The sequence below is a fragment of the Cryptomeria japonica genome, chromosome 11, assembly GCF_030272615.1.
Source record: "Cryptomeria japonica chromosome 11, Sugi_1.0, whole genome shotgun sequence".
NCBI classification, from domain to species: Eukaryota; Viridiplantae; Streptophyta; class Pinopsida; order Cupressales; family Cupressaceae; genus Cryptomeria; species Cryptomeria japonica.
This window is the reverse complement of record NC_081415.1, coordinates 651,256,785-651,271,693: the sequence shown is the minus strand read 5'-3', so window position 1 is coordinate 651,271,693 and position 14,909 is coordinate 651,256,785. Positions and strand designations below refer to the sequence as shown.

General features: G+C 35.0%; 1 protein-coding gene across 1 annotated transcript in view; it reads right to left on the bottom strand.

The window, feature by feature from the left end:
• Positions 1-14,181, bottom strand: part of LOC131039966 (transmembrane 9 superfamily member 2) — a 32,927-nt gene extending 18,746 nt beyond the window's left edge. The window contains exons 1-6 of the mRNA XM_057972819.2: positions 13,656-14,181; positions 4,394-4,434; positions 3,651-4,233; positions 3,343-3,480; positions 2,883-3,039; positions 2,281-2,765 (exon numbers count right to left, since the gene is read on the bottom strand). Coding sequence (XP_057828802.2) covers positions 2,281-2,765; positions 2,883-3,039; positions 3,343-3,480; positions 3,651-4,233; positions 4,394-4,434; positions 13,656-13,816 — 1,565 coding nt within the window. The 5' untranslated portion in view covers positions 13,817-14,181. The remainder of the gene's footprint in view (positions 1-2,280; positions 2,766-2,882; positions 3,040-3,342; positions 3,481-3,650; positions 4,234-4,393; positions 4,435-13,655) is intronic.
• Positions 14,182-14,909: the final 728 nt, after the last annotated feature.

The window sequence follows — 14,909 nt, the reverse complement described above, 5'->3', positions numbered from 1 at the left end:
ACTAGAGAATAAGTCTGCAAGAGCTGACTAAATTCCAACTCAAACTACCTAACATAAACTAGCAACAAAGCTTCAGAGTTAGTTTTGGCGTCAATTTCATAGCTAGTATGATAGCACTCAGGCAACCAAAAGAGCACTATGACCATGATGATAACCTGTGCTGATCCAAGGTCCTGGTACAAAGGAAAAGAGAACAAGTTTTGTGGGCAGCAAGAAAATTCCTCTAATTCTTACAAAGTTGGAGGGTTTGAATAAGCTTATAAAATTGAAAAAAGAGTATGACTGACTCCCCCAACCTGCACACACACATGGAAACAAGAGATATCACAATACAGTTAACATGTAATGCATACCTATTAGCGAATTATGGGTAGCAAGGCTAAGACTGAATACCATGATAAGGAAAAAAATAGTTAAGACCGTCAATAAACCTTGAAGCATGAAGAGAAGCATTGCATGGGTGCTCAACAGTTATTCAGCAGTGTTGAGAAAATACCAACTCAACGCACCTACCTCAACTAATGAAGTTCCATAATTAGTTTTGATGCAAGTTTTGTATTTAGTTTGGAGCTTGGCAATAACTCACCAAGAAGCTGACTCTGCTCTATTGGAAAGTAGAATCCTGATTACTCACCCACTCAGGTGGCTATGATAATCTATAAATATGATTGATGAATAAACTAAATGATCATAACAATTCCTTTCCATCCTATCATAGTTAGATGTGTTTGCATCTGCTTTGTTCAACTAAAAATTCCTCTGCTGCTGGAAGATGAGTCTTTTGGGGCATGGTACAAGCCTAGTAAGAAAATAGAATCAGGTAAATTGTAAGATTAAAATTGATCACAATTTGGCAATTTTCTTTAAAGCTCACCTTGACCTGTTTAATCACTCAAACACCACTATTAATAGGTTATCTGCCATATGGCACAAAAACGCCACTAGCACATAAATTGGTTTCTACCCGTCTACCACTGTTCTTTTTTGTCAGCACAAAATATCCTACATAAAATGACAATTAGTCAACACATATCATCAAAAGGTAGTAAGCAATCCAATTTACAGTAACCTATCTGATAACAAAATAAAACCACCGTAGGATGCACCAAGGTTGTGTAAAAATATAAGAATTCTTATAGTAGAAAAGTTAGAGGAAAGGTGAAGGGGCTCCATCCTCCATCACTTAGCAATGCCTTCCCTTTAACTCAAATCCTAGTTAAGTTTCATCAAAATGAGCTTGCAAACACTCTGCTGGCTAGGTGGAGAATGAACAGTAAGTATTGGGGAAGTGTGCAGCAGGCTACATTATAGAGATGGATAGCATATGACACGGCATTCTTTAGGACTTATTTAGATTATTTAAAAAGCTTGGAAGAGATTAAGGTCAAGTGTAGCATCGTATAGTTATAAGCTTACCTATAGGACAGATGAGAATGAATTCTATGGCCTCATCAGCAGACGTTTGGTCTTGTGTTGTAGCAGCAATTTGAGGATGCTAGTCCAAATCTTGAGGTTCTCTGATAGGAGCTTGCGGAAATAAAGCACTTCTTGCAGCTGATGCCCTTTAGGTTCACTTTTGTCTTTGGCAGAGGCTTGTTTTGACCATATAATTCCCCTGTTGGTGCCATTTTATGACTTGAACTTCATCTTCTCAACACCAGAGTTATTGTTCAGTCTGCATGCTAAGGATTCTATCACCCCAACTCTGGTCATTACTTCATTATAGGGGAATATTTATTGTTGCTTCATGTTCTGTGTGAACTTCTGCAAATTATTTGCTCACCCTTTATTCAGATTAGATTCTACGTTTTCTGTAATTGACTCTCTTTTATTTTAGAGATCATATTCACTCCCAAATGACTGTTGGTAATGTTCTGTTATGGATTTTTTTTAATTTGATTTCTCTGGTACATGCTTCTCCTTAGCATGGCTCCCATTTCTTTTTAAGAGGACATTTCTGGTGAGGGTGGTTGTTGTTCGGTGTATATTGCAATTTTCGAGATTTTGGTGAAGCTTGTTTTTCTACTCAAAAACCTGCATTTGCTGGTCCAATTATTTTTTTGTAAATGCTTTATACTCCTAAAGTAACTTTTAAATTGTATATCAAGCAATTTCAAGGAAAAATAAAATAAGAGAACGTGATAACAAGATTTGCCCCCATGAAGCTTGATAACTGCAGTGGTGTCAAGAGATGTCTTCATGCAGAAATACAGAATAGAAACAATGCATTTCATACTATATTATGAAACATATAAGCTTAAAGATTTTCAGGAAACATACCTCCACCACCATTCATGGTCCTCTGCTGCAAGCTGGAAGTATGTTAATGCAATGGTAATAAATGCAGTGACAATTATAAGGATGATGAAGACAATGAAGAGAATGCTGTATATTGTGTAAATCTTGTGACCCCATACACTGGCAAAAATATAATATAGCTCAATGTAAATGGCACTAAATGGCAAAAAGCCTGCTGTGGCCATCTGAGGAACAGCCTTTCTGTACCATGGCAAAGGAGGAATCTCCCGGGGATACTTTGTGGTACGGCATGGAGCATGGAACTCTGTTTTGCTGTTCTTACCAGCAATGCCACCCAAAACAAGCAAGGGGGCAGTGATTAGCGTCCAAATAAGAAGAATTACAACAATAGTCCCAAATGGCAATGCTGCTGTAGAGGTATACACAATGGCTACCGTGTTCAGGAAGCAAAAGGTTAAGAACAAAGGCCCACAAAATATGCAACCTGTCAGCAACAGGTTCCTTACCTGCAGCATGAAAACCTTAGATATTCACCAGCAAATATAGAGTACAAAGATATATTCAAAAACATCGAAATTTACTTCAATAAAAAAAGAAGAGAAGTAATGACATCTTTCCAATACCCAATTAGTTCCTTCAAGTTGGCCATAGAAGGAGGCTGCAACATAGCCCGCAATGCCAGATGTAAGAGCATATATAACCACAAGGGCAGTATACAGAGCTCCCCTGTTGTATGGATAGAAAACTCCCACCAATGCAAGCATAAAGATGAAGATAGCTCTGCAATGCAATGATGGAGTAGCACTGTATTAGCAAAAGGTTAATGTTTCTAAAAGACTTATTTTAATCTACCATGCAGCTTACAAATGATGAAAATGATTGCAATCATCTTGGACTTGAGGGTATAAATGAGTGTGAAAGATCTATAGGCAATGGCTCTTTACAAAGTCAAAATCAAGAGAAGAAAGCAAGAACGCGGAAGCTTATTTCATAGAGAAAAACTCAGATACAGAACATATTGCATGAAACTTTAAATCACTGAAGGAAAGCAGATTATCCAGAAATTGATTCAAACCTACTCACAGTGCTAGCAGCTGAGTTCCAGATCCCAGAACAGCAGCAAACAGAGACTTGTGTGAAGGATATCGGAACACATCTCCATGAATATACTTCCATCCTGTCTCTTCTTGGTCATCCATTGTTTCCTCATCACGAGAATATCTTCACATTAATAGGATAGGAGACACAAGTTTAAAACAAAGCACAAAGGTATGTCCTGTACTGTAAATCCTATCCAAGACTATAAGTTTCAAGGACAAGAAAACATTAAGAACTCTCACTCATTAAGATTAAAAAAATTATGTGCAATACCAAAAATCAAGCCACATTACTTGATAAAATCATTCTTCAGAATTCGCATGAGAATTGTTGCAAGAAATCCCGTCAAAAGGAGAACAGTTACACATGAATTAATGATAGAAAACCAATGGATTTCCAAATGTTTAGGTAAAAATGAAGATTTTGCATATTTATCCATTCGGTGTTCAAATGGAATGTCAGTTTTTGCCCACTTGACAGAATATGTGAACTCAACCTCAATTTCCTTGTCATCAGTAATATCCACTGTGTAAGCAGGATCTGTACTCACCTTAATTTCTATCACTCTGTTATTGTTATATAGAATTTCAAATTGCAAATGTCTGTAAATCAGATACCTACGATCCTTTGGTTCTCCTTTTATATTTTCAATCTTTCCAATAAAACCCCATACAGGCAAATCATCATAGTACATCTGAAAGTAGTAATCGTTCTTAACTGCATCTCTGAACTTCATCAGATCCACTTTGGTCAGTAATTTCTTGCAAATAGACTCCAAGTCCTTGTCCACTCTGAATTTTAGTTTATACTTAGCATCAACCATACGGTCACCATTTAATAGTTCTCCAAGAGCCTCCCTCTTCTCAGTCACATGATCTGCAATTATTTATTAATCAACAAAAGTAGAATGGCTCTCAGGATCACAAAATGTAATGAGAGATGCTACTATCCTAAAGGTAAGAAAATTAAGATATCCAATCTCTTACAACATACAGAGATTTTTGAAAGAGAAAATGTCATTCAGCCTATAACCAACCTGGTGGGCAGAATGGCAAATCAAAATACCGATATGTCTCACTGCCAAAACATCACAATGACCACATTAGTAAAGGAAACGTCTTCAAATTACATAGTTATGTAAGTGGCTAGTATCCAGCTCTAGTTGTAATAAATATAAAAGTGTAAGCTATCATGAAAGATAAAGTAACCATTAAGCAGAAAAAGTCAAGTTTTTGTGAAGATAAGCTACTTAATTCCCAACTACTAAATAGATCCTAAAATAAACATAAAGTGCAGAGCAATCCAGCTACCACTTGTATCAAAGTTCAATTGTTTCCATTCATAATCATTTCAGATTTATTTTAGTGTCCTTTATTTAGAAGGATGCTGAAATCTTAAATTGATAAAAGAAGCATGATAGACAAATTGGATATATTAAGTAGTTATGTTTTCTGAATAGCAAGCAACAATGGTAAAACAACACTTGCTATATACCTGAAATAATACCAGATGAGGCATCAACCTATGAAGAATATTAAAAACAAATACCAGGCATCATAGGCTGGACAAGCTTTGTATCCAAAGAATATGTTATTTTCATCTAAGTTGAAAGGAGAATCAATCTCCTAAAATTTGTCAGGACTGAACAAGCTTTGGTCTTACAAAGCTTGTCATCATCCCATTATTCTTTTGTTGAATCCCTAAATCTGATTGTGGACACTCCACAGCTCAATTTTGAGAAGTTACCAACAATTCTCTTGCAAAAGGAGCAGAGGCAAGATCATGTTGAAGCATCAACCTCTGAAAATACAGAAAGTGCATTCAATGCAAGGATCAAAGGCAAAGGCAAACACAATACTACTAGTTCATCAAATAGCTCCTTCAAAGGTGACATTAATTCGAAGAGATCTAAATGGAAATGTTATCATTGTAATAAGCATGGATTTCCAAATAGTATTTGTCAGAAAACATCAGTGTGATCTGGAAGCCAGTGGGAATCAAACCAGACAAATGTTGCCAAGGCTGACAAACAAGAGGATGCACCGTATTTGGTGCATCCTGAACATCCATTAGCACATGATCTATGTAATTTTTCTGAACAACAACAGTATTCAAGTTGTTGGTTGTTTTCCTAATCATTCTTGAGTCAATACATATAATCTGAGTTTCTATTATTGATATATCAATTTCTTGTGATTAAGTTTACATGTTACACAATTTGAAAATCAAATAACACTAGTAGAAAGAGTTGGTGAAATACATGAGTTTCTAGGAAATTCAGGTGTATCTCTTGAAAAACAAGTCCAAGTGTAGCATTCAAAGCTTCAGTGGAAAAACAAGAAGATAGACAGATCAAGACTCTTGGGTCTGATAATGGAGGAAAGTTTCTTTCAAACAAGTGTCAGAAATTTTACAAGAAGAATAGCATATGCAAACAGTATACTACTCCATACACTCCACAGAGAAATGGAATCGTGGAATGAAGGAATGGGACTGTTATGGGGATGGTGACGCACACAATGCACAATCAGATTGTGCCATATCATTACTGAGTAAAAGCTATAAATAAAACAGTCTACATCCTTAGCCAAAGTCCATGTTAAGCATTGTCGAACGTCTCTCACAAGAAGTATGATCAGGCAGGAGATCGTCAATGAGTAAATGTCATGTTTTCAGTTATCTCGCTTTTGCATTGATTCTTTTAGGAAGGAGAAGTTAGATGTATACAGCAAAACATATAGGTGTTTTGGCTATAGTGACCAATCAAAGGCATGCAAGTTACATATTTCTACAAACAAAATTGATGTCAGTAGAGACATTTTTGTACATAAAAAGATATCTTATTTTTTTCAAGTAATGGTAAATCTACATATAGCTTTGTATGGGTAACAACTGCTGATAATTCTGGAAGAAGTTTTGATGATAATATAAAACAAGACTCAGACCAAAGAACATCACAAGAATCAAGTTAGAATGGAGACTTGATGAAGAACATAGTGAAACCCAACTTTCAGAGGTCCTACAATACACTTTTTGTAGTAAATTCTTTTATACGTCAAAAGAAATCTCGACTACAGCATTCTATACTAGCGATTGCAAACTTCATGCTTTCTGGATATGAGAATTCCAAATGGGATGGATCAGCTGTTACTAAAAAGTCTACAACAAATTATGTTTTTACTCTTCAATCCAAAGTAATTTCTTGGCAGAGTAAGCTACAACAAATACTAGTTGATCTTCAAATTAGACCCAACAGCATCAACTTTGCTTTTCTATGACAATCAGAGTATGCTCAAATGATAAAGAACTCAGTCTATCATGCCATAACCATGCAAATTAAAATTCATCATTATTACATCCTGTTGTTGGTTGATACTAAAAATTTAAAACATTCATCTTTATTATCGTCCTACAGAGAAGCAGATTGCTGAAATAATAAATAAGACTCCTGGAAGAGATAAACTTAAGATCGTATTTGGTTTAGTCATTAAAGGGATATTAGATATATCCTAAATATCACTAGAATATTTATGCAAAATAGTTGTTTGACTTTGCTAAATAGTGGCAGACTGTTACACCTACCAGAAGCTCCTTAAAAATTTTGCTACCTGGATATTATTTGTACTTTGAGGCTGCCGGCCTACATATAGCAGCACCATAGAGTGTAAATTTACAGCTCATGAAATAATTCAATAGACCCCATGATTAAATGGAAAGAAAGTCCATTTGAGCAGTCGTAATGTCCCCTATTAGGAGATAGCCTATTTTGAATTTTCCAATAATTATACACATCTCATCATACTTATTTTATTTTAGTATGCATTTGTTAGCCCTAGGGAACAATTAGCACACATCATACAAGGGATAATCAACATAGCCAAGTCTAATCCCTAATCAATCCTAATGATCAATGTTAGCAGAGATTGGGAAGTATCTTTGTTAGGGCGCCAAAAAACCATCCTCCACAAGTAGTGCCTTTGTATGATGTAACATATGCCCATTTCACCGCACACCTTATCCATTGCCTTTGTATGATGTAGCACATGCCCATTCCACTGCAGGCCTTACCCATTGCCTTTGTATGATGTAGCACATGTCCATTCCACCACAAGTCATATCTACCTTGCAAGGTATATATATATATATATATATATACTATGCATAGGGAACTCATCCCACAGACCCCAGTATATGATTGAACCTGCTGTGTATTCTTATCAATTGTTTATACCCTTTAGAAAGAGACACACCCTTTCACCATTAGCACCCTTTGAAAGAGTGCAACTCTTCATTATTTCTACCCTTTGAAAGGAACACAACCTTTCACAGTCAGATCTGCACTTCTTATTTAAATCAGATCTGCACTTCTGATTCCCAAATTATCCCCCCTCAAATGAAGTTCTCTTCTCCCTTTTATATCTCTTGTTTGAGGGAGTCCTAACTTTTCATTTCATGTCTTTTGACCATTCATTAACTTAATTAAATTTAAATAATATTTAATTACATTATTTTATATTTTAATTTAATTTTTAATATTTTAATTTTATTATTATTATTTATTATTAAATTCTATTTCAAAGTGGGGACCTTACACAGTCAATAAACCTATTTGCACTATTATGTATTTACAACAAAATCATGTAACGACACTTGTTCAATGGGTTGCTAGTTGTTCTTGATTTGAAAGGAACTCGAACGTATTCTTTCATTCACTTGGTGAAGCGCAATTGATTGGCGGTGAGTAAAACTGCAGACCTAATTTATGTGCATTCCAATTTGCACCTTCTTACTCACAAAAATGATGAGTACAAGGAACAGGCAATGAAGTTATGGGATGTACACCCAAAGCATACTGACTTTGATCTTTCTTTTGTTGCAAAATTTTCAGTTTTTCAGGAGTTGATTAGCCAACATATATTTAATATGAGTGGCAATGCGGTTCCATGTGGTTCTGCTAATGTTAATGATCATGATGATGTTAGTCTTAATGATGACTCTTATTATGCTGATTACTTATTGTATTGTTTTAATGTTGAATAATGATCAGTAATCATGAATGTTCAAGTTTGACAAATTGATATCGAATTAATATCTTGCATTTCAAATTTTGAAATTAGAAATATTTATGGTGGTTTTGTTTAGCATATTCAAAATATATGGTATTCTAAACTTAATTTTGTTTTAGGCTGCAAATATATAAATATGTTTTTGTACAGATGTACCCAGAACATACCCAGCCTGCCCAAAAAAAAACCTGTTGTACTATCTATCATACCCATGTACCCTACCCGTACCTAATTCCGATTTGGCAACTTAGTCGATAGGTTCCAAACTTCTAACAAAGCATAAACCCTAACCCTAATCTCAAGTTTTAAGGTTAGAATATTTAATTTTTTAAAATAAAGACTGTTATATTTATGCTAGGCAACTTGCAACAGTTGCAAACCAACAAAATCCTTCTTGCAGCAACTAGGCGAATGCTAAACAACTTACTATAGTTGTTGGAAGAGGTCATGTTCATATCCCACGGCTGTTGTAGGTTGTTGTTTGATTCTTGTCTAAGTCATAAAGTTCGTCATATTTTATCATAGATCTTCAAAATCCAAAAAACAATTTTAAAAACCCTAAAATTGATACGAAATCAACTTTAAATTCGCCTATACAAGCTTGTACCAATGTTTGTGACTCATGAAAAATAGTAAGAAAAGTATCACTTCTCCAATAGGCGTCAAGAATTTTCCAAATCTAATGGCTATAATAGTGTTGGCATCAAGTCTGCAATTAGTTGGTCTCAACCAACATATTTTACTGGTAAATCTTGTTTCATCACAAAGTCTTCTCTTTCCCATTGCCAACAAAAGTTGAGGCCACCTCATATTGATTTGATCAATTTCAATCTCGTCCCAAAAAACCTGGAAAAGGTAGGAGTTTGGAAGTTAGTCGTCATTGGCCTCAAAGCTGCTTATTGTGTGTGCTAGGTGACCAAGGGATTTTGGATTCCTTAGTTAAAATATTCTCTATTATATCAATAATATTTCTTCTTGTTCCTTTCGCTTTTTTTTTTTTTATTTATTTATAGAAATTTGTGTATTAATTTTACCTTTCAGCGTTTAATTTTTTATTTTATATGTATAGCTTTATAAATATTATTAACACCTAATACATTTAGATTACATTTTAATTTAAAAATTTATCTGCTATGTATTTTAAAATATATTTAAACTTTAATAGTTTTAAAAAAATTTATTTTTTTATCAGTCAAAAAAGGGCCATAGCACTATTCTATTATAATAATAAAAAAGAACCTAAAGAACTCAAGGGGAACGACAGTTTTTACTTCTTTGACGAGCCAGAAGGTAGGAATACATGGTAGTAGTGAGCAATGACCATAACATAGCTATCAGAATTAAGGAGCATCCCCGTACTGTTCTTTATTTTAAGTTTAGTATAATATATTTAAGTAAAAATAAAAATTGTCAGTTTACATTTTTGAAATTTTAATAATGAATATTTTTTTAATTTTTTGAGTTGACAAATTTGTTTTGAATTTCTCGCCGCCAAATTTGAACACAAGCACAAGCCTTGTGATATAGCTTCTTACAGCTGCTGTGGAGGGTTGTTTGTTGTCTCACAGATGTAGGTTGTTGGTTGCTTCCTGCAGCTGTTGCAAGTTGTTTTGCAGTCCTGCAGGAACTGCACAAAATTGATCCTAATTCAGAATGGATAATAGCCAAGGAGAAGCCTTCATTTCGTAAAGACGATCTGGCTATATTGCATGAGGCTTTAAATGATTATGAATGCACACATATGGAGCAGAACAGGGATGTAGGGGCATCGATTTCCACTTCATATTCTTAGTCTAGGAGGATAGGAGCCTTAGAGGCTAATTGTGTTCTCAACTTTTGTTTTGTAAATGTACTCTAAGACCAAAAATTTAATAATTAATGACAATTTGAGAATAATTGGCAACATTGAATCTTTATTTGTGTTTTATGTTTTACGTTGAACTTTTAATCGCTCTCTATGCACTCTACTTGGCAGGAAATTGCAGTTCTTTTTCCATGTTTTTATGAGTATTTTAGTGTTTTTTAATTTGTCATACTTTCCCATTTTAAATAGATTTAAGGTAATGCTCCTATGGTCTACGCCAAAATCTGATCAGCATTGGCATAAGAGTTCCAGCAACAAATGTCTTCCAAAATATTACCACCACTATTGTCATGTCAAACTGGTGCACAGCACAACATGTTGAGTTGGAAGTTGGCACCAAAACATTCATAACAAACTTGCCTAGTGAAACTTGGCAACAATCCCAAACTCTATACCACAAAATACACGTAAGGCTCTATCCTCACAGATCCAAAAAAGTATTCCAAAAACTCTAATACCACATGTATGTGTCTTCCCTCACATAACAGACTGCATATGTACATGCTGTTATTTCACTATATATGGAACCGTATGTTACAATAACCTGATCCTACTAACAATCAATTAAAGAAAATATTATGTGCAGGAAATGTAATAGAAGATATAATGTCTAACAAATGGATGTCTTCTGGAAAACAGAAACTAATACAAAGGAATTTTCAGCTGTTTGTCATGGAGTTATTTCAATAGAGCTTAATGAACAAGTTGATAATGCTCAAAAAATTGATTAAAAAGGGGGTTTAAAAGACCTAAAGGAATAGAGGCAACTGCAAGCGGTGGAAATAAGTAATTCCAAACCCTAATCTGAGAAAAAAATTCAACATTCTTTATGGCAACTTTGGATCAGTCATATCAACACCTAGAGATCCAGATTGAACTTATAGTAATGCTATACACACCACACTATCATATCACAGACCCAAGCCCAACCCCACGTTTCCCTTTAATGTTTTAATCTTTCCCGCTAAAGTTTGCCTAAACTTTATTTTCCCTCTAAATGGCCTAGCAATAGTGAATAAAGGACCACAGACAGAGAACACTGTATCAAAACTACCTCACATGGTGCAGAAAAAGAAATTGCAAGATATGCTCTATATCAAAGCACTATGTGAAGATGGCATGTACAAAAAGAAAAATCAAAAAGTGGGAGAGGCTGTGCAGTAAATACTGCAAATTGCCAAGCATGTAATAGTACTTAAGAGTATGAGATTATGTTGAGACTCGGTGAGTCTTGGCAAGGACTCACAGATCTGAGTCTGAGTCCGATTCAGCAAGGCAATAGCCAAGAATCGCAAATTTGGCTGAGTCTGCCAAGAAAAACAGAATATAGTTTTCAAAAAAAACCATTAAAAGAATTTAACATATTATATTTTTCTTAAACTACCAGGTTTTCACTAAGGTTTTCCGCCAAGTTCAAGTCAAAAAGAAGCTTGCTGACTTTTCACTGAGTCTGAGTCTCAACACTATAGAATGAGATGGTCAACAACAGCAGTAAGCATAATCTGACATTTAATCACAAATTAATTGATGGCTTACTAAATCTAGTAAGAAATCTATAGATTAGATCATCAAAGAAATGAACTACAAGAAGCTGAACTAGTTACTTCTGGTTATTGACCACTATGCCTATATGTTCTAAGATGATGACACATGAACCCATATCGGCTATTCAAGATACCAATAATGTAAGTTAATCTTGGCTCTGGGAAAACAATAAGAATATGTTATCTATTTACAACAATTTGACCTCAAGTCATGGATAATGGAATGCCAAAATTCATATTGCCTTCATCTGTTTGTATCTCGGAGATACAAATACAAGCTCAATTTCGGGCAACCTCCAATGAACTTTCTTTTCTACACACACTCAAAATAATAAATACTTACCTTTCCTCAACCTAAAATGAAGGGAATGCTCACAATGTTTCTTGACATGTCATAGAACATTACTATAGAAGAAATTTATAGAGCATTGCTGTCATCTCTGAGAGTACAAGGGTCTAATACTACTAAAAAGAAGTGAACGTGTTATGAGAATGAAAACAAATAATGTATACCACTCCGAGCTTCATGTTTGCTTAGCTCTCAATGCCAATTTGGGTTGAGGCAATTATCACTGCAACAACCATATCCACAGCAGCACTGATGCTGATTGCATGAAAAGTTTAGAGTTATGACATGTAAAATTGATGACAAACTGGAAGTGTAGATCCATACCTACAATCTAGGATATATTATCCTAAATCCTAGTTTTATTCATCATTTCTCTACATACGTTTCTTTGCGGTCTCATACAACTCAGCTAGATGCTCGATAAAATTTTGGCAAGCAATCATGCGAATCAAACAACATCACAACCCATGTAGGTCATAATGTTAGAAATATAGCTTATGCTCTTCGTATATCGATCACATTCATTGAAACCATTTTGCTGTCAAGGAACATTTCATTTGCAAGATTAGCAATTACTATATGCCCCAGCATACTCAGATAAGGTACAGGCCCATGTACACATCTCCTATTGTCTATATTTAAATGTAATACAGCCAGTGCCGTAATAAATTGATGTTCCTTGTTCGGAAGTCATGTTCCATCATTTGTGTCAAAACCCATTTGGGTAGAGAAAACCCTCATGCTGGACACACAGAAGTGATGGAATTATGCTTTTATCATTCACAAATGTCAAACGTTTTATCCAGTACTAGGCATCTCTTCTCCCATCTGTGGCTTATAGAATTCTCGGGGTAAACAGGACCACAAATTATTATGGGTGTGGGCAATGTAGTAGCATACACTGAGATTGGCAATCTGTTGCGGCAACTACGAAAACCTGCCTGGCGATCGAGGTCTAAACCCGGATGAACTTAAAACGGGTGCAAGCAATTGAACCCTTAGCATCAACAGCTGGAAATTTTAGATGACAATGTCCCCCAGATTGGATCCTAGGTCTCATCAAATTAATTCCATCCCCTCACCCACTCAACCATGGGCCTCTGACCACAATAAACACATTCACGGTTATACTTATAGCATTTTTTTCACTACCACCCAACTTTCCCTAAGTGTACCGTATGCATTTCACACACATCATGCTCATACTCACTCTTCAATAATTACCGTACCTTTTGATAAACGAGATAACAGTCATGATGGCCTTCTAGATCTAGTAATCTGATCCTGTCCACATGTAAATGAGGAAGGCTAAATTGAATAAAGCACAAATCTGAATTGGGTATAGAGATCTATAGAGACACGCGTGCTAATTGGTGACAAAGATTCTTCAGACTAGCCGTATCTGCAAATTCACAACATGCACGAGGAAGATATAGAGATCGAAACATAAATGCAGGAAAAGAGTCAAAAAGTACCTGGGATTCTGAAATGGGCCGACCTTGTTCGCATACAATGACACCTCATCCCCCATTTTGTATTTGTGATCTGATGATGCACACCATCCAATTTGAAAACTGCATATTAATAGCACAAGTAGACTCAGGACACAGACCATTGCCTGCTTATTCATCTCCATACTCACTCCGACTTTGATTTTCTCTACGATCTAAGATGAGAAGAAGCGGTGCTTCAATACTAGATTGGTTCTTGAGGACTTTAAAAATCCACGTTATACTGTTTAGGCGAGTAGTATTTACTACTTTATTGGTAAGTAGTCAAAACATAGAGCTCATGGCCATGGGCAGAAAATGCGTGCGGATCCACCTTGCAGGCGTAATAAATTAGGACTCAACAGAATTTAGTTCGGTAACCAAAACCCATTTCCCCGAGGGACACTGCTTCATTAAAGACGATGAACTCCACGGGTTAGAAGTAATCTTGCTTAGATTTGTGAAGAACCCAAAAGTTCGTGACGAGGAAGATTTTTGTATGATTTCCAATTTGCATTTTGCGACCTCGTGTAAGGATGATGATTCATTGAAAATAGACATTTTAGGCTACTTTTAACAAGTTTAATTAAAAAAAATATAGTAAATCATTTTCAGGTGAACTTTTTTCAATTCATTAATAGAATATTTTAATCATGTTAACAAAAAACAACATTCATTATTTTGAATAGAGATAAGCTAAATAATAGTTTTTCTTAGTATGAAAAAAAAAATATTAAAGATTTGTAATGATTATATAAAAAAATATTATAATAATATTAACAATATTTCATAAATTATTTGTAATAATCATTTATAAAAAATTATTAATTTAAAAATTATTTGATATTAGATTTCTAGTAGTGTTGGCACTTGACATATGGACTTTATTTTCATAATTAGCAGCGTCTATTTACATATATGTTGGTCATCTATTTTTGGTGATAGTCTTTATACTAAGGATGGCTCAATTTTAATAAACTCAGTTTTGCTTATATGGATAAGATATGCAGATGGATGTCTCTGTTTATGTGATGCATTCTCGTCTTTTATGGTTGATATGATATCTAATAGATGGTTTAGTCGTTTGGAAGCTGTTTTTGGCTTCTGCTGTGCAGGGGTTACATATATTGACCTGGGTATTGAGAGTCGGATTTCATGGGAAGGTTGTAGCAAGGAACAATTATGTACCCTTCCAAGAGGACAATGGGAGCGAGCCATGTTTCCAAGGGCTTCAGTAAA